At 40.7% G+C, this 21,185-nt stretch overlaps 1 protein-coding gene across 1 annotated transcript in view; it reads right to left on the reverse strand.

The window, feature by feature from the left end:
* Positions 1-14,343: 14,343 nt before the first annotated feature.
* LOC124789014 (U-scoloptoxin(05)-Sm1a) overlaps positions 14,344-21,185 on the reverse strand; it is a 128,671-nt gene continuing 121,829 nt past the window's right edge. The window contains exons 2-3 of the mRNA XM_047256304.1: positions 20,462-20,617; positions 14,344-15,127 (exon numbers count right to left, since the gene is read on the reverse strand). Coding sequence (XP_047112260.1) covers positions 14,919-15,127; positions 20,462-20,617 — 365 coding nt within the window. The 3' untranslated portion in view covers positions 14,344-14,918. The remainder of the gene's footprint in view (positions 15,128-20,461; positions 20,618-21,185) is intronic.

Here is a 21,185-nt window from a genome sequence, read left to right on the forward strand (position 1 = left end):
CGTCGGCAATCCTCTGTATTGGCTCTAATTTCTTGAATTTTCTGGTCGTGGTCAATGACTTACAGCATGTATTTAATGCAAAGCTGATTTGTATCCTCACAGTGTCACTACTAACGCCACTCTTATGTGACTGGCGCGAATTTTGGATAGGCATCAGCTTTCAGATGTAGAAACGTGCCTACCAACTTTAGTTCATGTTGTACAACTCCACATTAGCATTGTAATTTTTTCTGTCCGTTTATTTAACGACTGGTGAGGATTAATGCTCACCGGGATGTCTCCTAAATGCTCGCAAGCTCAATGGGAAACCAATTGACTGACAGAAGAGGTTTTAATCAGTAGGGAACTAGATTGTATCTTATGAAGTGAGTCAACGTGAGCAAACTTATCTTCAATATGTTCTATAAAAAAATATAACGGTTTGGTAGGGGCGAAAGTCTCCCTGCCTATCATGGAACAAACCAAATAGGGGGAAAAGGGGCTCGCCACAAACTGGCAGGCCTGATCCTTCTCCCACAGGGTGGGCAGGAAAGCAAAATCTGAGGAAGCAAAAGTAGGAGCACAGAGAGAACCATTCCTGTTTGAACAGGGGGCTACAGAAGCACAGCCAGAAGTATGGAGGTTAGCACCCTTTTTGTGCAGAGTGCCCACACTGGTACCAACTGCTTGATCAGGAGCTCATCCCTTGTATGACACCCACGTGTGGCAAGGGCTGCCTGGCACAGTGGTCATTGTTAGGAGTTTCGATGGCCCTAAAAGACAAGCAACCACTCCTACGTACAAGGTAGTGACAGCTCAGGTATCAGAAATGTGTTCCCTGTGTTGTCAGAAGGCTCAGTCAGATGGGTACATAACAGCCCCACCACATGGACTGGATACATGTGAAAGTTAACTGGGGAGGAAGGGGGCCTATGGCAGGAAAGGATGGGTGTGGGGAACGCGTGCCAGAGAAGCTTGAGAGGGAGTTCTTCCCCCAAATGACTCACAGTGCAGGAACCTCAAGGGGGGACCAGAAAAGGCAAAAAAAAGAGAGAGTTGAAAAACGAGAGCAAAAAGGTATTGGAACCGAGGGAGTAGCCAAGTTGTCACAGAGAAAAACACCGAGAGAGAGAGAGAGGGGGGGGGGGGGGAAGGATGGGGAGGAGCTATGATGGGAAGGAATGGATATGGGGAGGGGATTCTGGAACATTTATGTTCGACATCTTTGTCTCCAGAGATGTATATGTTTACACTGGAATATCTACTTTGCAGAAAGTCAGTGATCACATTTAATTTTTCAGAGATAGTATTTTATGGTTTGTTGCATAAATTATAAGTGTTATGGTGTTTTGTATTTATCATGATAATTTGCCCTTTTTCCTTTACAATGTCAATAAAATTTTCAATGTACTTCTTTTGTTTATTAAGGATGTCTTCTGGATAATTTTCTGTATGAGTGTGAACTTCCATTTCCTCCAAAATGTTCACTGTATACTCTTTAGGTAACTGAGTGAACTTTTAGCACATTTCCACTATTTTCTGCATTATGTTCTTAGTTCCTTAAATTCAAGTATAATGTGGACTGCTTGCTTTCACAGTTTCATGTTCATTCTTTAGATCTGATTGCGAAATACCTACCTGTTATTCTGATATAAAATTTATTGCATTTGTCACTAGAAAGTCTGTACACATCATAGTTGAAAAAGTGAAGATATTTTTTGTTGATCATATTTTGGCCTTCGACTTGTTATTTGTACAAAATGCTGAAATAGATTTGTAAGGACATGCAAATAAAAAAAACACATAAATAACATGATATCATAACAAAAAAAAGGGAGCGAAATTTATGCTCCAAGTTCTCGTGTGGACCACGTCATAACAGCTACGATGTAAGCATAAGGCTCATATGCAGATATGGAGTAACATGAGGAATGATATACCTATTGCACCATCTTCACAAGTACACCTGATAATGACAAAACGCCGAAACGAGCTCCTTGTGTAAGTTGTATCACTATGAGTAAATAAATAATGCAGCAAAAACTGATATTTAAAATAAAATATGTCGTTCTTCGCTCTTATATATGAAAGATGTTTTTTATTCTTCAACTGTAGTACTATGCCATGTTTAGTATTCTTCTAAAAGTGATCCAGGTGAGTAAAACTATTACTACTTCTATTACTAAAAGATTCATTCGCAGTGAGTAGTATGTCTCTAAAGACATCCTTGTCAACAAGATGTTAAACTAAATACTAACCTTGCTACCTGTTATACAAAAACAACCTCCAGGTTCCAAGCAACATGGAATTCCCACAAGCTCCCCTAGCCGTAACTCGCTCAAACCTACTGGACCATTACCGTAACACACTCATACTCGTCACTCTCACTTGCCTATTCTTACTCAGTCAGCCCAATTCATTGCCATTATATCTTTGTGTCTCTCTGTCAGTCTCCTGCCCCACAGCCACGGTATCCCTCGTTCTTTCGTACCACTGCTGTCACTGTCTCCCTCTTACCGCTACTATCTGCCACTGACTCTCTCTTCCTCGTTGTCATTGTCATACACTCTGTATCTCAGTATCACTGTCTCTCACTCACTTTCCACTTTCTCCTTCTTTCATTCCTGTCCCAATGGCACAGTCTTCTTCACTTTTTTCCTAGCATTATTCTGTCACTGTCAAATATGTTCCACTGACACTGTCTCCTGCTTCTTCTCTCTACTATCTCCCTGTATTTATTATTTTTCCCACTGCCATTGTCTTCTCACTTAGCATAAAAAAGCGTGAATATTTCCATGTCAGAAAATTTTTGTAGGTGTCCATGAAGGTAGAATGAGTCAGCTCGTACCCCACTTATCAGGCAGAATCTTTAAACAGAGCATGTTCGCCTCTTTTGTGCTGTGACAGGAGCATTTTGACATTTTACTGATACGAAATTTAAATGACGTAAACAAATTTTATACCTTAGACTGGATTTTGCACGCAGATAAATTTTACATGGCATTCAGTCCTACATCGTGGGGTTCCCAGAAACCTTCTGATGATAACAGACACACTTTATAGTGTATTTCTCCATGCTACGTCACTTTATAAACTACCTACGTTCTCGCTTTACACCGGATTTTATGTGCGAATTTTACGCTTCAAGAGATACCTACGTATCTCAGAACTGTTTCTGAGATCAACAAAATTTTCAAAGTTTTAGGCATTGGGAACTTAACGAATATGAAAAAATTACACCCATTTGCTGTCCATAGCCGTCATGTAATCTGTGGCTTGGTTTTGCTACCCATAAACAGTGTTTTTGGGGTTTTCTCGATAACGGATAAAGATTTCTGTAAATGAGAAGAGAGCACTTCTAGATAAATACCTACATAACGTAACGTTAAATTTGAGCAATTTGCTACGGTCATTTATTATTTAGAGTTTGGTTCAAACCGTATTCTATGCGCGTATTTTACATGTAGAAGTAGGGAAACTTCGAACTTCAGTATCTCGGAAACGGATATAAATATCTATTAACTTTTCAAGGATGTTCGAGATCGGGATCTTAGGAACATATCGTTAAAGTTTCAGCCATTTGCTGTCTATAGCCGTCTAGAATCTGCAGCTAGAGTTTTGGTAAGAAAAAAATGGTAAAAAACACCACCAATAAAATCCAAAGTATCATCACCAGAAGAATCCCATTTTTATGCATGGTGTTTTAGGCCCTGCAAAGTCGGAGGGGGCAAAAAAGGATTGAGAGGGCGCTGTCATTCGTACACGTAGTACAGAGTTCTTCCACTAGTTGGGGTTGGTAGAGACCTTCACGAAACAACTGAGCAGACAGCGTCAGTGCGTAGGTGAGCGTAGTGTTGTTTTCCCCCGACTGTTGGTGTCCTCTGCTTGCAAAGACGTTACAGCAACTTTAAAAGAACAAAGAGTATGTGTGAAATTTTGTTTTCTGTTCAAAAAATCGGCGACGGATACTCACCTAATGCTTCAAGAGGATTTCCAGGAGAATGCTATGAGCCTCGCACAAGTTTTTGACTGGTTTGGGTACTTAGAACGTGGTGAAATGAGAGCTGAAGACCAACACCCTGTAACATCGCGAAGTGAGAAAACTTTGGAAAAAAGTTCACCAAAAAATCAACGGAGATAGACATTTCAGAATCGGTCAAATTTCATCAGAGACAGGCGTGAGTTGGCCGGCTGTTGTGGCCGAGCGGTTCTAGGCGCTTCAGTCCGCGCTGCTGCTACGGTCGCAGGTTCGAATCCTGCCTTAGGCATATGGATGTGTGTGATGTCCTTAGGTTAGTTAGGTTTAAGTAGTTCTAAGTCTCGGGGACTGATGACCTCAGATGTTAAGTCCCATAGTGCTTAGAGCCATTTGAACAGGCGTGAGTTGAAGCTCGTGCCAGCAGATTTTGAATGAGGATTTGCACATGAGATGTGTTGTCACTAGATTTGTCTGTTTCCACCTTCCGGATTCGCCAGACCTAGATCTATGCTACTGTCTCCTGTTCCTGTGAATGAAAAAAAAAACGCAAAAAGGTAAGGGTCATAGTGATGTGGAGGCAGTAAAAACAGCTTCACAAACGGCACTGGATGATATCAAAGTTGGAAGAGTTCTAGACATGCTACAGTGGGAAAAAAACTTGCAACTGCATCACATTTAACGGAGAGCCGTTTGCAGGTGCCTGAAAGAATTTCGTAAAAAGGTCCATGAATAAATTTTTTATAACAAAAATCATTTTCTATGGGTTCTTCCTCGTGTTATATAGCACATGCTGTTGCATGCATACTGATCCTCTTGGCGTGTTCAACAATTTATGATGACCCATCATGGACTGCAATTGTGAACTATCAAGTGACTACAGCCGTGTACCTATTTTCTGTTAATAAACAGTTTGTTGTAGCACTGATATACTTCCAACGAGGGTTTAACTTAGCATGTGTGTTAGGGCAACAGATGAGTGATTGTGGAGCTGGGGTTTGCAGCAGCAACAGCTGCAACTTCAAATGCAACAGCAGGCATGACAAGAAAAACTACAAATGCAAATCCCGGAACGACAACAAAGACAGCAATTGCAAAGTATGGCAGAGGAGCAGCTTATGCTACAGCAGTTTGTCATGCCAGAACAGCATCTACCACCACCATTTGTGCCATTTCACCCAGAAGAATGCATTTTCCAAGATTGGCTGGAAAAATCCCACCCCACTTCCATCCAGAACGGCGCAAATATTTTTCGCTAACAAACAGGATTCCAATAGTAGCGATAATATTGAGACTGATATTAGATGATGACGATTGCCACTGCATTATACACCTCTTGCACACTGCCCAATTGGGGGATGATACACATGAAGGCACTCACAAGGTGGCACACTTACTACTCTGACATCACACAAGACATCAAGGGAACAGCCCACTCCTGTGAGACAGGTACCACCCCAGTAAGTACTACTGCAACAGTTTCACACCTGGTCAACCACACCAATACCCATGGGAGTGCGTCCATATAGAGTTTGTTGACCCCTTTCTCAGAGAGATGTCGCCCATCGTCATATACTTCTTTTCAAGTTGCCTTTTATAGTTTGAATGTGAAATACCACAGCAAGGGAGACAATAATTTGCAGGAAATATTCACCATTGATGGGAGCCCAAATACAATCACTTTGGACAATAGCCTATAAGTTTCATCAAGTACATTTCAAGATTTCTGCTCTCGGAACTGCATAATGCCCCTGACAATGGTGTCATACACCCAGCCTCCAATAGTGAACCCGTTCATTCACACCTTTGGGGTGCAAATGTGGATGGTGTCAGCAGCATCCAAGGCTGAGGTCCCGCCCCAGTTCCTGACCTCCTGCAGGACCACAGTGGTACAGAGCACATTCTGGCAAAACTGCCACAGAACCACCAACACTGGACACTGTAGCACCTTCTGAGGCCTACAACATACTCATATCACTCCAACTGTTTCCCATTACTTGCTAGATACAGAGATTTGGAATCAGATTACCAGAAGAGTCCCAGGGTGGATACCAGGCATCACCAGAGCTGCGCAGAGATGACTAATTTTCACAGTGGATGCAGTGCTCATAAGCCATGTTAACCCAATGTGCTCAGTCTTAGTGACTTTGACCTCAAGTCAATCACCATTGCCCCAGAAGCCAGGTTAATGCAACTTCAGATGCCTGGCAGATCCACACCAATGTCTGGCAGATCCACACCCCCAAGTTCAGCACCATTAGAAGTGACAGACAGACAGTGAAGTGCTGCAGGTTAGATGGAGGGCAGGCGAGAGGTGGGGAGGCGGTAGTGGAAAAGAAAAGAAGTAAAAACACTGGATGCACTGCAGGAATGAGGGCTGTGTAGTGCTGGGATGAGAACAGGGAAGGGGCTGGATGGGTGAGTACAATGATTAACGAAGGTTGAGGCCAGGAGGGTTACAGGAACGTAGGATATATTGCATGGAAAGTTCCCACCTCAGCAATTCAGAAAAGCTGGTGTTGATGGGAAGGATCCATATGGCACAGGCTGAGAAGCAGTCACTGAAATGAAGGATGTAATTTTTGGCAGTGTGCCTGGCAACAGTATGGTCCACTTGTTTCTTGGCCACAGTTTGTCAGTGGCCCTTCATGCAGACAGGCAGCTTGTTGGCTGTCATACCTACATAGAATGCAGCACAATGATTGCAGCTTAGCTTGTAGGTCACATGACTGGTTTCACATGTACTCGTGTCTTTGATGCGACAGGTGATGTTTGTGACCAGAAAGGAGTAAGTGGTGGTGGTGGGATGTGTGGGACAGGTCTTGCATCTAGGTCTATTACAGGGTTACGAGCCATGAGAAGGGTTTCGGAGCAGGGCTTGTGTAGGGATGGACGAGTATATTGTGTCGGTTTGGTGGACGGCGGAATAACACTGTGGGAGGGTGTGAGAAGGATAGTGGGCAGGACATTTCTCATTTCAGGGCAAGACGAGAGGTAGTCGAAACCCTGGTGGAAAATGTAATTCAGTTGCTCCAGTCCTGGGTGGTACTGGGTTATGAGGGGAATGCTCCTCTGTGGCCAGACGGTGGGACTTTGGGAGGTGGTGGGAGACTGGAAAGATAAGGCACCAGAGATTTGTTTTTGAATAGTTGGAAGGATAATTACAGTCTGTGAAGGATTCAGTGAGACCCTCGGTATTTTTCGAGGGGGACTGCTCATAACTGCAGATGTGAATACCATGGGTAGCCAGAGTGTATGGAAGGGACTTCTTGGTATGGAACAGGTGGCAGCTGTCAAAGTGGAGGTATTGCTGGTGGTTCGTAGATTTGATATGGATGGAGGTACTGATATAGCCATCTTTGAGGTGGAGGTCACATCTAGGAATGTGGCTTGTGGGTTGAGTAGGACCAGGTGAAGCAAATGGGGATAGGGTGTTCTCACCCTTGATCCAGATCACAAAGATGTTATCAATGAATCTGAACCAACTATTAACTACGATTAACTTGTGCTCTGTGCAGAATTCTACCAGGTGGCTTCCTCTACCATTCCTTACCCCCAGTCCATAATCACCTACCACTTTTCCTTCCCTTCCCTTCCCTTCCCTACTATCGAATTCCAGTCCACCATGACTATTAACTACCTCAATAATTTCTTTTATCACATCATACATTTCTTCAATCTGTTCATCATTCAGGAAAATTTCAATATCTTACCTACATTTCACACTCAGCAATGTACGAGCTAAAATCAACTATACACAAAGTTAGGCAATGCATTTTTACCTTAGGTAACTCTTCATAATCTCATGCACTGTTTTACTTAATTTGATGCAATACACTAACTATGACGTATCGCTTGTCTAGCTGCTTTGAATTTTAGCTTCACTTCCTATTGCATAAAACAGATGCATAGCTTAGCATATAAAACAAATTTTAGAGACTACATTACTGGCCTCATTTATTATTCCCTGCCGCCGTTGGATAAGCAGCTGAGCAGCAAGTCGTATACTCCTAGCTCACTCATTTGTTACATAGTTTAATTCTTAATTTCTTTGCGTGTTTTTGGTACTTGCATTGTTTAATTCATAAATTTCGGGCGTATTATAGTATTTGAGAGTTGTAGCATCGCGTTTTAGTACCTGAATAGTGTAAATTCGCGTAGTCGTTTGTCTTCTGTTTTTGTTTTGAACGGCCAATGTCGGTTGGTCACAGTCAGTGTGCTCCCTGCCGCCGTTGGATAAGCAGCTGCAGCAGCAAGTCGTATACTCCTAGCTCACTCATTTGTTACATAGTTTAATTCTTAATTTCTTTGCGTGTTTTTGGTACTTGCATTGTTTAATTCATAAATTTCGGGCGTATTATAGTATTTGAGAGTGTAGCATCGCGTTTTAGTACCTGAATAGTGTAAATTCGCGTAGTCTCCTTTCGTCGCCGAGCAGTCTCAGCAGTGCGCAAGTAGCAGCATTACTGCATTTACTAGGCAATCTTGTAATTTAATAACCGTTTAAATTTTGTTGATTTGTTTGCGCTCTCTGTAGATTAGTTCAGACGTTCTTTGCAAAACAGTTTTTAGCATGGATAGGGACTGCAACTGCTGTGTTCGGATGCAGGCTGAGTTGGCATCCCTTCGCTCCCAGCTTCAGGCAGTGTTGGCTTCGGTCACACAGCTTGAGGCTGTTGCCAATGGGCATCACTGTGGGGGTCCGGATGGGGGTTTGTCGGGGACGGCCAGCTCGTCCCACGCATCCCCTGATCGGACTACGACTGTGGTTGCCCGGGATACTGCCCGCATTGAGGCTGATCCCTCACCTGTGGTAGAGTGGGAGGTCGTCTCAAGGTGTGGCAGGGGGCGAAAGACATTCCGGAGGGCTGAACGGGATGCCTCTCCAGTTTGTCTGACGAACCGGTTTCAGGCTCTGTCTCAGGCTGATACTGATCTTCGGCCTGACATGGCTGCTTGTCCTGTTCCAGAGGTTGCCCCTCAGTCTGCAAGATCCGGGCAGTCGCAGAGGGTGGGCTTACTGGTAGTTGGGAGCTCCAACGTCAGGCGCGTAATGGGGCCCCTTAGGGAAATGGCAGCAAGAGAGGGGAAGAAAACCAATGTGCACTCCGTGTGCATACCGGGGGGAGTCATTCCAGATGTGGAAAGGGTCCTTCCGGATGCCATGAAGGGTACAGGGTACACCCATCTGCAGGTGGTCGCTCATGTCGGCACCAATGATGTGTGTCGCTATGGATCGGAGGAAATCCTCTCTGGCTTCCGGCGGCTATCTGATTTGGTGAAGACTGCCAGTCTCGCTAGCGGGATGAAAGCAGAGCTCACCATCTGCAGCATCGTCGACACGACTGACTGCGGACCTTTGGTACAGAGCCGAGTGGAGGGTCTGAATCAGAGGCTGAGACGGTTCTGCGACCGTGTGGGCTGCAGATTCCTCGACTTGCGCCATAGGGTGGTGGGGTTTCGGGTTCCGCTGGATAGGTCAGGAGTCCACTACACGCAACAAGCGGCTACACGGGTAGCAGGGGTTGTGTGGCGTGGGCTGGGTGGTTTTTTAGGTTAGATGGCCTTGGGCAAGTACAGAAAGGGCAACAGCCTCAACGGGTGCGGGGCAAATTCAGGACATGCGGGGACCAAGCAGCAATCGGTACTGTAATTGTCAACTGTCGAAGCTGCGTTGGTAAAGTACCAGAACTTCAAGCGCTGATAGAAAGCACCGAAGCTGAAATCGTTATAGGCACAGAAAGCTGGCTTAAGCCAGAGATAAATTCTGCCAAAATTTTTACAAAGGTACAGACGGTGTTTAGAAAGGCTAGATTGCATGCAACCGGTGGTGGAGTGTTCGTCGCTGTTAGTAGTAGTTTATCCTGTAGTGAAGTAGAAGTGGATAGTTCCTGTGAATTATTATGGGTGGAGGTTACACTGAACAACCGAACTAGGTTTTAATTGGCTCCTTTTACCGACCTCCCGACTCAGCAGCATTAGTGGCAGAACAACTGAGAGAAAATTTGGAATACATTTCACATAAATTTTCTCAGCATGTTATAGTCTTAGGTGGAGATTTCAATTTACCAGATATAGACTGAGACACTCAGATGTTTAGGACGGGTGGTAGGGACAGAGCATCGAGTGACATTATACTGAGTGCACTATCCGAAAATTACCTCGAGCAATTAAACAGAGAACCGACTCGTGGAGATAACATCTTGGACCTACTGATAACAAACAGACCTGAACTTTTCGACTCTGTATGTACAGAACAGGGAATCAGTGACCATAAGGCCGTTGCAGCATCCCTGAATATGGAAGTTAATAGGAATATAAAAAAAGGGAGGAAGGTTTATCTGTTTAGCAAGAGTAATAGAAGGCAGTTTTCAGACTACCTAACAGATCAAAACGAAAATTTCTGTTCCGACACTGACAATGTTGAGTGTTTATGGAAAAAGTTCAAGGCAATCGTAAAATGCGTTTTAGACAGGTACGTGCTGAATAAAACTGTGAGGGACGGGAAAAACCCACTCTGGTACAACAACAAAGTTAGAAAACTACTGCGAAAGCAAAGAGAGCTCCACTCCAAGTTTAAACACAGCCAAAACCTCTCAGACAAACAGAAGCTAAACGATGTCAAAGTTAGCGTAAGGAGGGCTATGCGTGAAGCGTTCAGTGAATTCGAAAGTAAAATTCTATGTACCGACTTGATAGAAAATCCTAGGAAGTTCTGGTCTTACGTTAAATCAGTAAGTGGATCGAAACAGCATATCCAGACACTACGGGATGATGATGGCATTGAAACAGAGGATGACACGCGTAAAGCTGAAATACTAAACACCTTTTTCCAAAGCTGTTTCACAGAGGAAGACCGCACTGCAGTTCCTTCTCTAAATCACCTCATGAACGAAAAAAATGGCTGACATCGAAATAAGTGTCCAAGGAATAGAAAAGCAACTGGAATCACTCAATAGAGGAAAGTCCACTGGACCTGATGGGATACCAATTTGATTCTACACAGAGTACGCGAAAGAACTTGCCCCCCTTCGAACAGCCGTGTACCGCAAGTCTCTAGAGGAACGGAGGGTTCCAAATGATTGGAAAAGAGCACAGATAGTCCCAGTCTTCAAGAAGGGTCGTCGAGCAGATGCGCAAAACTATAGACCTATATCTCTGACGTCGATCTGTTGTAGAATTTTAGAACATGTTTTTTGCTCGAGTATCATGTCGTTTTTGGAAACCCAGAATCTACTATGTAGGAATCAACATGGATTCCGGAAACAGCGATCGTGTGAGACCCAACTCGCTTTATTTGTTCATGAGACCCAGAAAATATTAGATACGGGCTCCCAGGTAGATGCTATTTTTCTTGACTTCCGGAAGGCGTTCGATACAGTTCCGCGCTGTCGCCTGATAAACAAAGTAAGAGCCTACGGAATATCAGACCAGCTGTGTGGCTGGATTGAAGAGTTTTTAGCAAACAGAAAACAGCATGTTGTTATCAATGGAGAGACGTCTACAGACGTTAAAGTAACCTCTGGCGTGCCACAGGGGAGTGTTATGGGACCATTGCTTTTCACAATATATATAAATGACCTAGTAGATAGTGTCGGAAGTTCCATGCGGCTTTTCGCGGATGATGCTGTAGTATACAGAGAAGTTGCAGCATTAGAAAATAGTAGCGAAATGCAGGAAGATCTGCAGCGGATAGGCACTTGGTGCAGGGAGTGGCAACTGACACTTAACATAGACAAATGTAATGTATTGCGAATACATAGAAAGAAGGATCCTTTATTGTATGATTATATGATAGCGGAACTAACACTGGTAGCAGTTACTTCTGTAAAATATCTGGGAGTATGCGTGCGGAACGATTTGAAAGGGGAGTGATCATATAAAATTAATTGTTGGTAAGGCGGGTACCAGGTTGAGATTCATTGGGAGAGTGCTTAGAAAATGTAGTCCATCAACAAAGGAGGTGGCTTACAAAACACTCGTTCGACCTATACTTGAGTATTGCTCATCAGTGTGGGATCCGTACCAGATCGGTCTGACGGAGGAGATAGAAAAGATCCAAAGAAGAGCGGCGCGTTTCATCACAGGGTTATTTGGTAACCGTGATAGCGTTACGGAGATGTTTAATATACTCAAGTGGCAGACTCTGCAAGAGAGGCGCTCTGCATCGCGGTGTAGCTTGCTCGCCAGGTTTCGAGAGGGTGCGTTTTTGGATGAGGTATAGAATATATTGCTTCCCCCTACTTATACCTCCCGAGGAGATCACGAATGTAAAATTAGAGAGATTAGAGCGTGCACGGAGGCTTTCAGGCAGTCGTTCTTCCCGCGAACCATACGCGACTGGAACAGGAAAGGGAGGTATTGACAGTGGCACGTGAAGTGCCCTCCGCCACACACCGTTGGGTGGCTTGCGGAGTATAAATGTAAATGTAGATGTAGATGTAGAATAGACATCTGGGGCAAAAAGACAATAAGATAAAACAGTGAAAAGAATAGAAGCCATGACTGAACTCTTTCTGTGATTCTACATCTACATCTACATCTACATTTATACTCTGCAAGCCATCCAATGGTGTGTGGTGGAGGGCACTTTACGTGCCACTGTCATTATCTCTCTTTCCTGTTCCAGTCGCATATGGTTCATGGGAAGAACGACTGCCGGAAAGCCTCCGTGCGCGCCGTGTTGCTATGACAGCCACTTCATAAATGAATATTTGGGATTTTTAAAGTTGCAACTGTCACCTCAAAAAACATTACTTAGTTCAAGTTAGCTTGTTTGTTTGCACATACATGTCTGCAGACTGGATGCACATTGAAATCTCCCTTGTCACCATACTGTAGCACACCACTAGAGGAAATGAAACAAAATGGTGCCGGATTAATACATTTCCCACAGCAGCAGGTATGTTGAAGCTGTGTCAGGTCACTGAAGAAACTGAACTTACAGATTCTTGAAGACATTCATAAACTATCCAAGAAAGCCTACTGACAAAGTTTCAAGAGCCAGCTTTAAATAGTGACTCTATGAATGTATCGCTCTCATAAGGATCATGGGGATAAGATTAGAATAATTACACCATGCACAGACATTCAAACAATCATTCTTCCAACACTCCACATATGAATGGAATGGAAAGAAACCCTAATAATGGGCACAATGGGGTGTAAGTCCTGCCATGCACTTCACAGTGGTTTTCGGATTATAGATGCAAATGTAAATTTAGATCCAACAGCTGCAACTTTTTCTACTGCTAAAAAAGAATGACTGCATGATATGCCACTTTATCAAGGCTCCTCTAGCAGCATGCTATGATACTGTGGTGATATATAGTAACATGTATCAGGGTTACAGATATGTACCTGCAGAAAATAAAAAAAAATATTCACTTAACATTATTTTTTCAAACTGATGGTTTAAATGCTATGTTATTCCAATTCAGAAATGCTTCTGATAAAAATAAACTCTTGTATAAGTACTATATTACTTACTGTCGGTTTATCTGCCAGCTTCTTCCTATTTACACCGTCTACTATATCAGCATGGCATTCCAACACTCATCTCTTAATTTCTTTTCCTTTTTCATTTTGAGTAGCTTTCACATTGTTTCTTTCTTCCACATTCCTACTTACTTCATATTATTTAACTCTTTGTAAGTTGTTGGTTCCTCCACACCTAATCTTTTCTTGGTAATATAAATATATCAGTATGTTTAAGCTTGTTGCCAATCCTCTCTACCACAAAATCATCTCTTTATGATCTTCTAACAACATCCTCCTCAGTTCTACAAGAATTTCAGAGCACTCTCCAACTACAGTTAATGCAGATTCCAACAAAACTGATTTGCTTCCTTTATCAACAGCACCCAGTATCCTCAGACCTATACTTCCTTTTGGGAGCATCACATCCGTTATCTTAATTTGACTGATACCTTATCTTAGATGTTGACAAATCAGTGTTTTCTTTGAGAAACTGTAATTTGATTGCATTTTTAAAACAATTCATTATCAATAATACTTATTGTGCACTTTAAAAAACACTGTTGGATATTACATACTATGATGTAATTTGGTTCTTTGGTATACAATGAACATAATTCTATACAAACATCAACGATCTTGACTTGCTTTCATAAAAAAATTACAGTAATTGTATTAACATGAAAAGCTGTGAGATAACATCAATAATGTGCCGTCTCAATCTGAAAAGGGGAAGGAAAATGCAATGATTTCAGTGAAGCTTAAGATAATTTTAAGTACAGTGTGACATAACATATACAGTCCTGTAATTTAGCACATTTTTAAGTCATTTAAAAGTATTCATAACGTAGCAGAAAACTGGAAAAAGACAAAAATTAACATAAGTGTGCGTTATTCAAAAAAACATGGTGTACAAATTTTATAGGATGTATTTTATTGCTGAATGTTTTTTGAAGATTTTGGTTACAGAATTACAGAGTATCCACATTGTATCACAGACTACAATAACTGTTACACCAAGAAAAATTATCAACATAATTTTAGTGTGTTTACAATAGGTACAATGACTTTTCAAAAAAACTCATCCAAAGGAGAAATTTCATTCCATTTTTTCTGTAAAAGCTATTTTAATAATATTATCTGGAAATTAGTAACAAAAGGAAACAACAGATCTAACAAAATAAGTAACTATGTCATTAAGTACAAAATCCTTATCGGTGTACTTAAAATTTATTACAGTGGCCACAGTTTCAGAACTACATCTTCATACGGGTCACAAATCAGGAAGTTAAACATGAAGTCAACCATTTCATTCATGGTGGAATGAACTTCACTTCACATCACCAGTCCACAAGTTGCAGAAGCATAATACCCTGAGAAGTTTATATTTATGAAATATTGATGAATGTGGTGTATTGCACTCAGTTTGAGCACTTTTGTGCCAAGTCACTGCAACATTAACCACAGATTATTCTAGAACAAAATTTCAGTAGAAGCTGAAATAAAATCCTGCAAACAAAAGGCTGCAGAGAAACGTGTGAACTGTGGGTTGCTGGACATTGGCAGCATTGCAACCATCTGTTGAGCATGTGTAAACACATGAGCGGTATTCCAGTTCATCACCTGGCTGCTGGATATAATTGCAGTAATTACCCAAATCATGAGATGAACAGAATCTCTTTGTGCCTAGGCCACCTGAAAACAAAGGATATACCACTTTAGTATTTAAAATGCGGTTTTACACAGACACTCACACATTATCATTATAAATTTTCCATAGATGAGACTAGATTAGATTCTGTCTGATATAAGAGAGGTTGAGAAATAAGTAACAACATGTTCCCTTGGCCAGGAAAGTTCCAGGACTTTTTTTTTTTTTTTTTTTTTTTTTGGTAGAATATTGCACTTACCAATTAATGATCCTAGCTACTATCAAATGATCCCCCTGGCTATCTATATACAGTTGGCCACCTTTCTGGAAGTCTTTGAAGCAAGCAAGGAAGTTTTCAATGTGATGCTTGTAAGCTCATTTGTCACAGCCCATTGGATCTCTGCAATATCTTGAAGAAACTTTCCTTTTAATTGCCTTTTCACTCGCGGAAACAAACAAAAATCGGAAGGTGAGAGGTTGTGAAAATATGGTGGATGTGGGATGGCAATAACAGAAGATCTGGCCAGATACTTGGTAACAGATAAAGCAGTAGGGGTCTTGCAGTGCCATGCAGTAACAACTAGTCTTAAGAACGCTACAAATCAGGGCAGAAACGGCAAATTTTGTCGCAAACATTTTAAGACTTCAATGTAAAGAGTTTGGTTCAATGTTTGACCTGAAGGAACACACTCATGGTGAACTCATCCTTTACTATCAAAGAATGTGATCAACATGTCCTCTAAGTTATCGTTTGACTTTTTTTTTAGGCTGGTGATCCAGGACTCCACCATTAAGCACTTTGACACTTCATGTGAGGGTCATACTGGTAGCACCAACTTTCATCTCCAGAAATAATCTCTGACAGAAATGTGGGATCACATTTAGCTCTATCAAGTAGTTCAGCAGAAATTTTTTGTCTTCCTTCTTTCTGTTCACATGTTAGTTTGTGAGGGATGACTTTTGCATTAAGTTTCCATTTCCTTAAATCTTCATGTAAAATCTTATGACACACGTCACAATTCAAATTAAGTTGTTCTAATACTGCACGCACAGTTACATGACAGTCTTCTTGCAATAACTGCCTTAGATGCTCCACATATGCATCGGTATGTGCTATAGATGGATAATCAGCTCTGGGATCATCTTGCACTGAATCTCTGCCTTCATGAAATCTGTAGTGCCACTTGAAAACATGACTTCTTGAAAGTGCCTCCCTTGCTTATGTTTGCTTAATCACTGTTCACGTTTCACTAGGGGTTTCCCAGAGCTTAATGCAGAACTTAATGTTCGCTCTTTGCTCACTGTCAACATCCATTGTCACACTACAGCTAATGCATCGAGTACTCAAACAGTGCATTATTATGCACAGCCATACCACCTAGTGAGTTTATGTGGAAACATGGCCAAGGTCACTTCGAGGGTGCGCACGCACACACACACACACACACACACACACACACACACACACACACACACACACACACACACACCAGATAACATAAAAACAACATTTGTTCCTTTTTAGTAATACAAACTCAGAAATAAGAAAAAACCAGACCTGTAACTTTTCTGCAAATGGAGTATTAAGAATAACTTGCTGGCTTAGTGAAGCTGCCAGTAGTATATGTCAAATATGTCACTCATGAGCTATAGATAATATTGATCATTATATACAGCAGTATATTAACTTCACTGCCTCACAACTTGCAAATATGAGAATCAACATCAGTGAAATGTAGTCTCCCCACATCAAAGAAAAAATAGCAGTGGATGTTTCAGTCTACGACCCATTTCAGGTGACATCACATTTTGTAATTTCAGAATGAAGATACACAAGCCTCAGTTAACTTCACTGCAGTTCTTAATTATATTACATTTCTGTTGGTTCCAAGTACTTTACTTCCTTAAGCTTATGAGAGTATTCAGAGAACATTTTCTATAAAATGAGATAGGTGTTCAACTGTAATATATATTCACTGATGCAAACCTAATATTTTCTTTCTCATAATTTATGTAGTTGCACAATCCACCTTCACTGCAACTCTCTTTATTTTTACCATTATTTTGAGACTTAAGACTTATAACACTTATGCCTAATTTGTAAATCACAAACACCATACAGCATTATAACTGCTGACAAGAGCTGACGGAAGCATGCATTTTAAGCAGCACACTTGTCGCATGTGAATCAGCAGATGATAAATCTGGATGCACCAACATATAACTTTTACTATAGTTGTACATGCTCATAAGCTGAAGTATTCACTAACAACCAGAATATGGTATATTAATAACAAAAGAAATAGTACCACATTTGGTGGCTTGCACTCTGTTGAAGTTCAGTTTTGAAATACAACAATACTTTAAGCCATTTATTTTTGCCAGTTCCTCTGAGCGATTCCCATACACCTTGGTGGGGGGCAAACATTGTGGGGTAATGGATGTGGAAGAAAATAGCATAATTACAATTAAAGGATTGGGGTCTCAGACATACACTCAGGTGTAAATGAATTTTGTGGCTGACACATTCTCTACGATGTGTGCCAGTTCAGGAAGGGGGTGCAAAAATCCTGAAATTCATGGAATCACATCATTTCAGTGTACTACATTTTAATCCAAAGCCATTAAAACACACAATACTAAATCAAGATTTGTTCATGGATGTCATGTTAACTGTCTGTTATATAGTCCTCTCCAAATTAGCAGGTAAAAGTTTTGCAGAATTATTGTACTTTGCATTCACTCCCATATCAGTCTGAGGTTTAGGACATAACCAAATTCAATTTTGGAAAACAGTGGCAATAGTCATATGGAAAATCTCCAAAAAGTCTTTTGTTGAAATCAGAGTAGGGAACTGAGTTTATTTTGAAACTGAGTTACTGAAATATTGCATGAGTGAAAACTCCTAAAGTGTGTGCGTGTGTGTGTGTGTGTGTGTGTGTGTGTGTGTGTGTGTGTGTGTGTGTGTCATTCTTACTGCAAGAAAAAGACTTTATTCACACGAAATTTGTTCTTACAGCATAGTTATTACATGGTCTATCACACTTATCATATGGTGTAATACACAAAAATTAAAAGTGCACAATAGCACAGAATAAATTTTTTCATCATTAAATTGCTTTTCCTCACCTTAGTGTAAAAGCCACAACTGACTACACTAAAACTGATAATTATGTACATTATATCACACATGTGACTTTATAGCTTACCCAATGGTAACATTTTGTAGATGTTATCTTTGATCACTAGCTGCAATTCTGACAGTCACAATAATATGAAATATGGAACATTAGCTGAATCACAGACAGCAATCCTAACGAACCATTTAATTGAGTACATTCTGACTATGGCTGACATGGCCAAAGAAATGAGTAGTAAAAAGTTGACATTAGGAGGCAGTTTGTTTATCATTTGTGAATATGGGAACTGAAGGAAAACACCTCTAACATATAAAATCAGAACAGTAAGTTACCAAAAAGCTTTATGAAAATCTTTAAGTAATATGAACTTAGCAGGCTGTACTGATAAGAACTAAGAAGTCAGCATTACTCCAAGGGAGCACGACTGTAGATGCAGATGGACCTTAGTAGGGCATGTCTGTCACGTGGAGAGTAATCCATTCTTTTCTCAGTATTTTCAGGATATTTTTTTTAATTCCATCACAAAAAACAGACAACTACAAACAGCAGTTGTTCACAGATGGAAACTATATTTAATATGGATTACAGTAGACAATGTGCTTGCAACATGCAACTACTAGCTTGATGTCTATAAAAGTGGGAAGGAGCTACACAATATTATAAGATCATGTACCTTCTGGAGAGGTATTATAAAACTGTTTCAAAATGTAGAAGAGGAAAATAACTGAACTACAAGGGATGTCAAAAAAGTACAGCCAGTGAAGAAACATCAGTACTCACACTTCATAATAAAGCAAAGTCATATTCCACAACAACGATAATAATAATTAGTAACAGTCTAAACTAACTGTAACAATGAGCATTCAAAAGATATACTGAATATAAATCAACATAATCACTCATAACTCTGCTCATGTAACTTACCTTCAAAGAAACCAGTTGTTTTAATGCAGCACATGGCTTCAAATATCCCATCACAACTGTGAGGGCTAAGGGAACTTTCATGAATTACATTATCTGCACATTCTATGTTTTCAGTTGATGAACACTGATAACAACTTATTGCCTGTACTGTATCCATGGCAGCATGTGAACAATACAATCATATTTGTGTATTCATGTCAACTTAACAACAATAAAGTGTATTATCAGACAACAGCAACAAACTTCTTCAGAATTGACATGACTATTTTGCGTATACTGAGAGAAATGAAACATCCCGCTGAAAAGGATTTGGGACCAGAATAAACATCAGAGAGTGTAGCAGACTGTATCCTGTAATAAAATTCACTTACAAACATACTGTGTGCCGGAGTGGATTTAACAGTTATCACCCTAACAGTGCCTCATAGCTTCACCTGAAGTTCCAATGTGCCAGTATCTCTCTCCTACAATTCAGAAGATATTCTACCACAAACATTTGTGGACTGCAACCTCTGAGGAAGCTTATAATGGACAACAATGTAGTCACAGCTAAAATTTTGTTTCCAGAATGACATTTTTGCACTGCTTCTGCAATAAGTAATGCAGAACTTCTCAGAAATGTGTAAAAGTGGGAACAGAGACTGGCAAATTGAAATCTTGTGTCGGGCAGTGAGGTGTACTTTAATAGCTTAGCTGCTAGAGCATTTTCTGCTGCTAGAGCATTTTCTGCAAAAACGACATCTGTTTATTTGGTCCACTCAAAATGCCATGTATCCGTCAGTAATTTTGGTTTGTGACCCCTTTCACATGTGATACATTTATTCTTCACATACATCTCGGCTGAAATGCATGGGGCACCTTTACTCATCACTAATGATTACTAAAATTGTTTTAATACAGTATTAAATAAAATATCTTGGATATCTCTCTCTCTCTTTTCAGTATTTCCTTCTTTTGCTTAGCTCTGTTTAATCACTCACTCTGGATGTCACTTTCAGACCTGATTTTTGTGGGTGACCTTGTGTGATCATTCATGCCTTTCACTGTATGCACTGTTGAATACCAGTACTGTGTTTCTTTCTGAAATGCCTCCACTTCCCTTACATGTAATATGTTTTTATTGACTCAACTTTTACACCCCATTCAAACAGTAGTGCCAGCACTATAAATGCAAAATTATACCTAATTAACATTTGTGGTTGATTATTTAAAATTGATAGTCTACAGAAAAACTGTTACATTAAGCAGTTAGTAACTCATCCCATTTTTGGTGTTAGTTGATTGTTAGTATGTAACTAAAAATTTTCTTAGCACCTTCAAAGCGACCAGTTTGTTTGACACAGTACTGAGCATTGTACACAGCTTTACAATCCAGCGGCTCAATGCTGATGTCTGACGTCATGTACTCTCCACATTGAAAAGGGTCTTTATGGTCAGTGCTACGGCACTGGTAGCACCAGATTGCAGATGCTGTAACAAAACACTTCAAAGTCAGTTAACCACACTTAAACAATTTGAAGTGAAACTTATTTCATATCATTTCTTCTGGTTTATTTTATGTTATGGAATATATCACATTAATCAATACTTTCTATTCTAAACCAGAAAAAATATACTTCAGATTGAACTCTGAACAGCTGTTACAAACTGAAGCAATATATTTCTAAGAATCTACGAACAGCAAGTACCATTAGTGCACAACAAATAATATAAACCACCAAAGATAAACTGTAACTGAATATGCTCGATGTGGCAGTGTGTCCGAGTTGTAGATTACATACTGGCATGATCCAGAAACAGATGCACATTCGTGAACTTCTTTTAAAATGAGAAGTTTAAGCAAGATATATTCATCAGAAATTGCTGAATGTACCACAGTGAACAAACAGTTCATACAAGGCTAACAAATATACAATGATATGCTAAAACATTACGACCATTGCCCACCATGATGCTGGATGCCACCTGGTGGCACTGAAACACGTGAAATGGTAACAAAAGTATGTAAACGAATCAGACGCCAATGGGGAGGGATCAC

The sequence above is a fragment of the Schistocerca piceifrons genome, chromosome 1 (genome assembly GCF_021461385.2).
Source record: "Schistocerca piceifrons isolate TAMUIC-IGC-003096 chromosome 1, iqSchPice1.1, whole genome shotgun sequence".
NCBI classification, from domain to species: Eukaryota; Metazoa; Arthropoda; class Insecta; order Orthoptera; family Acrididae; genus Schistocerca; species Schistocerca piceifrons.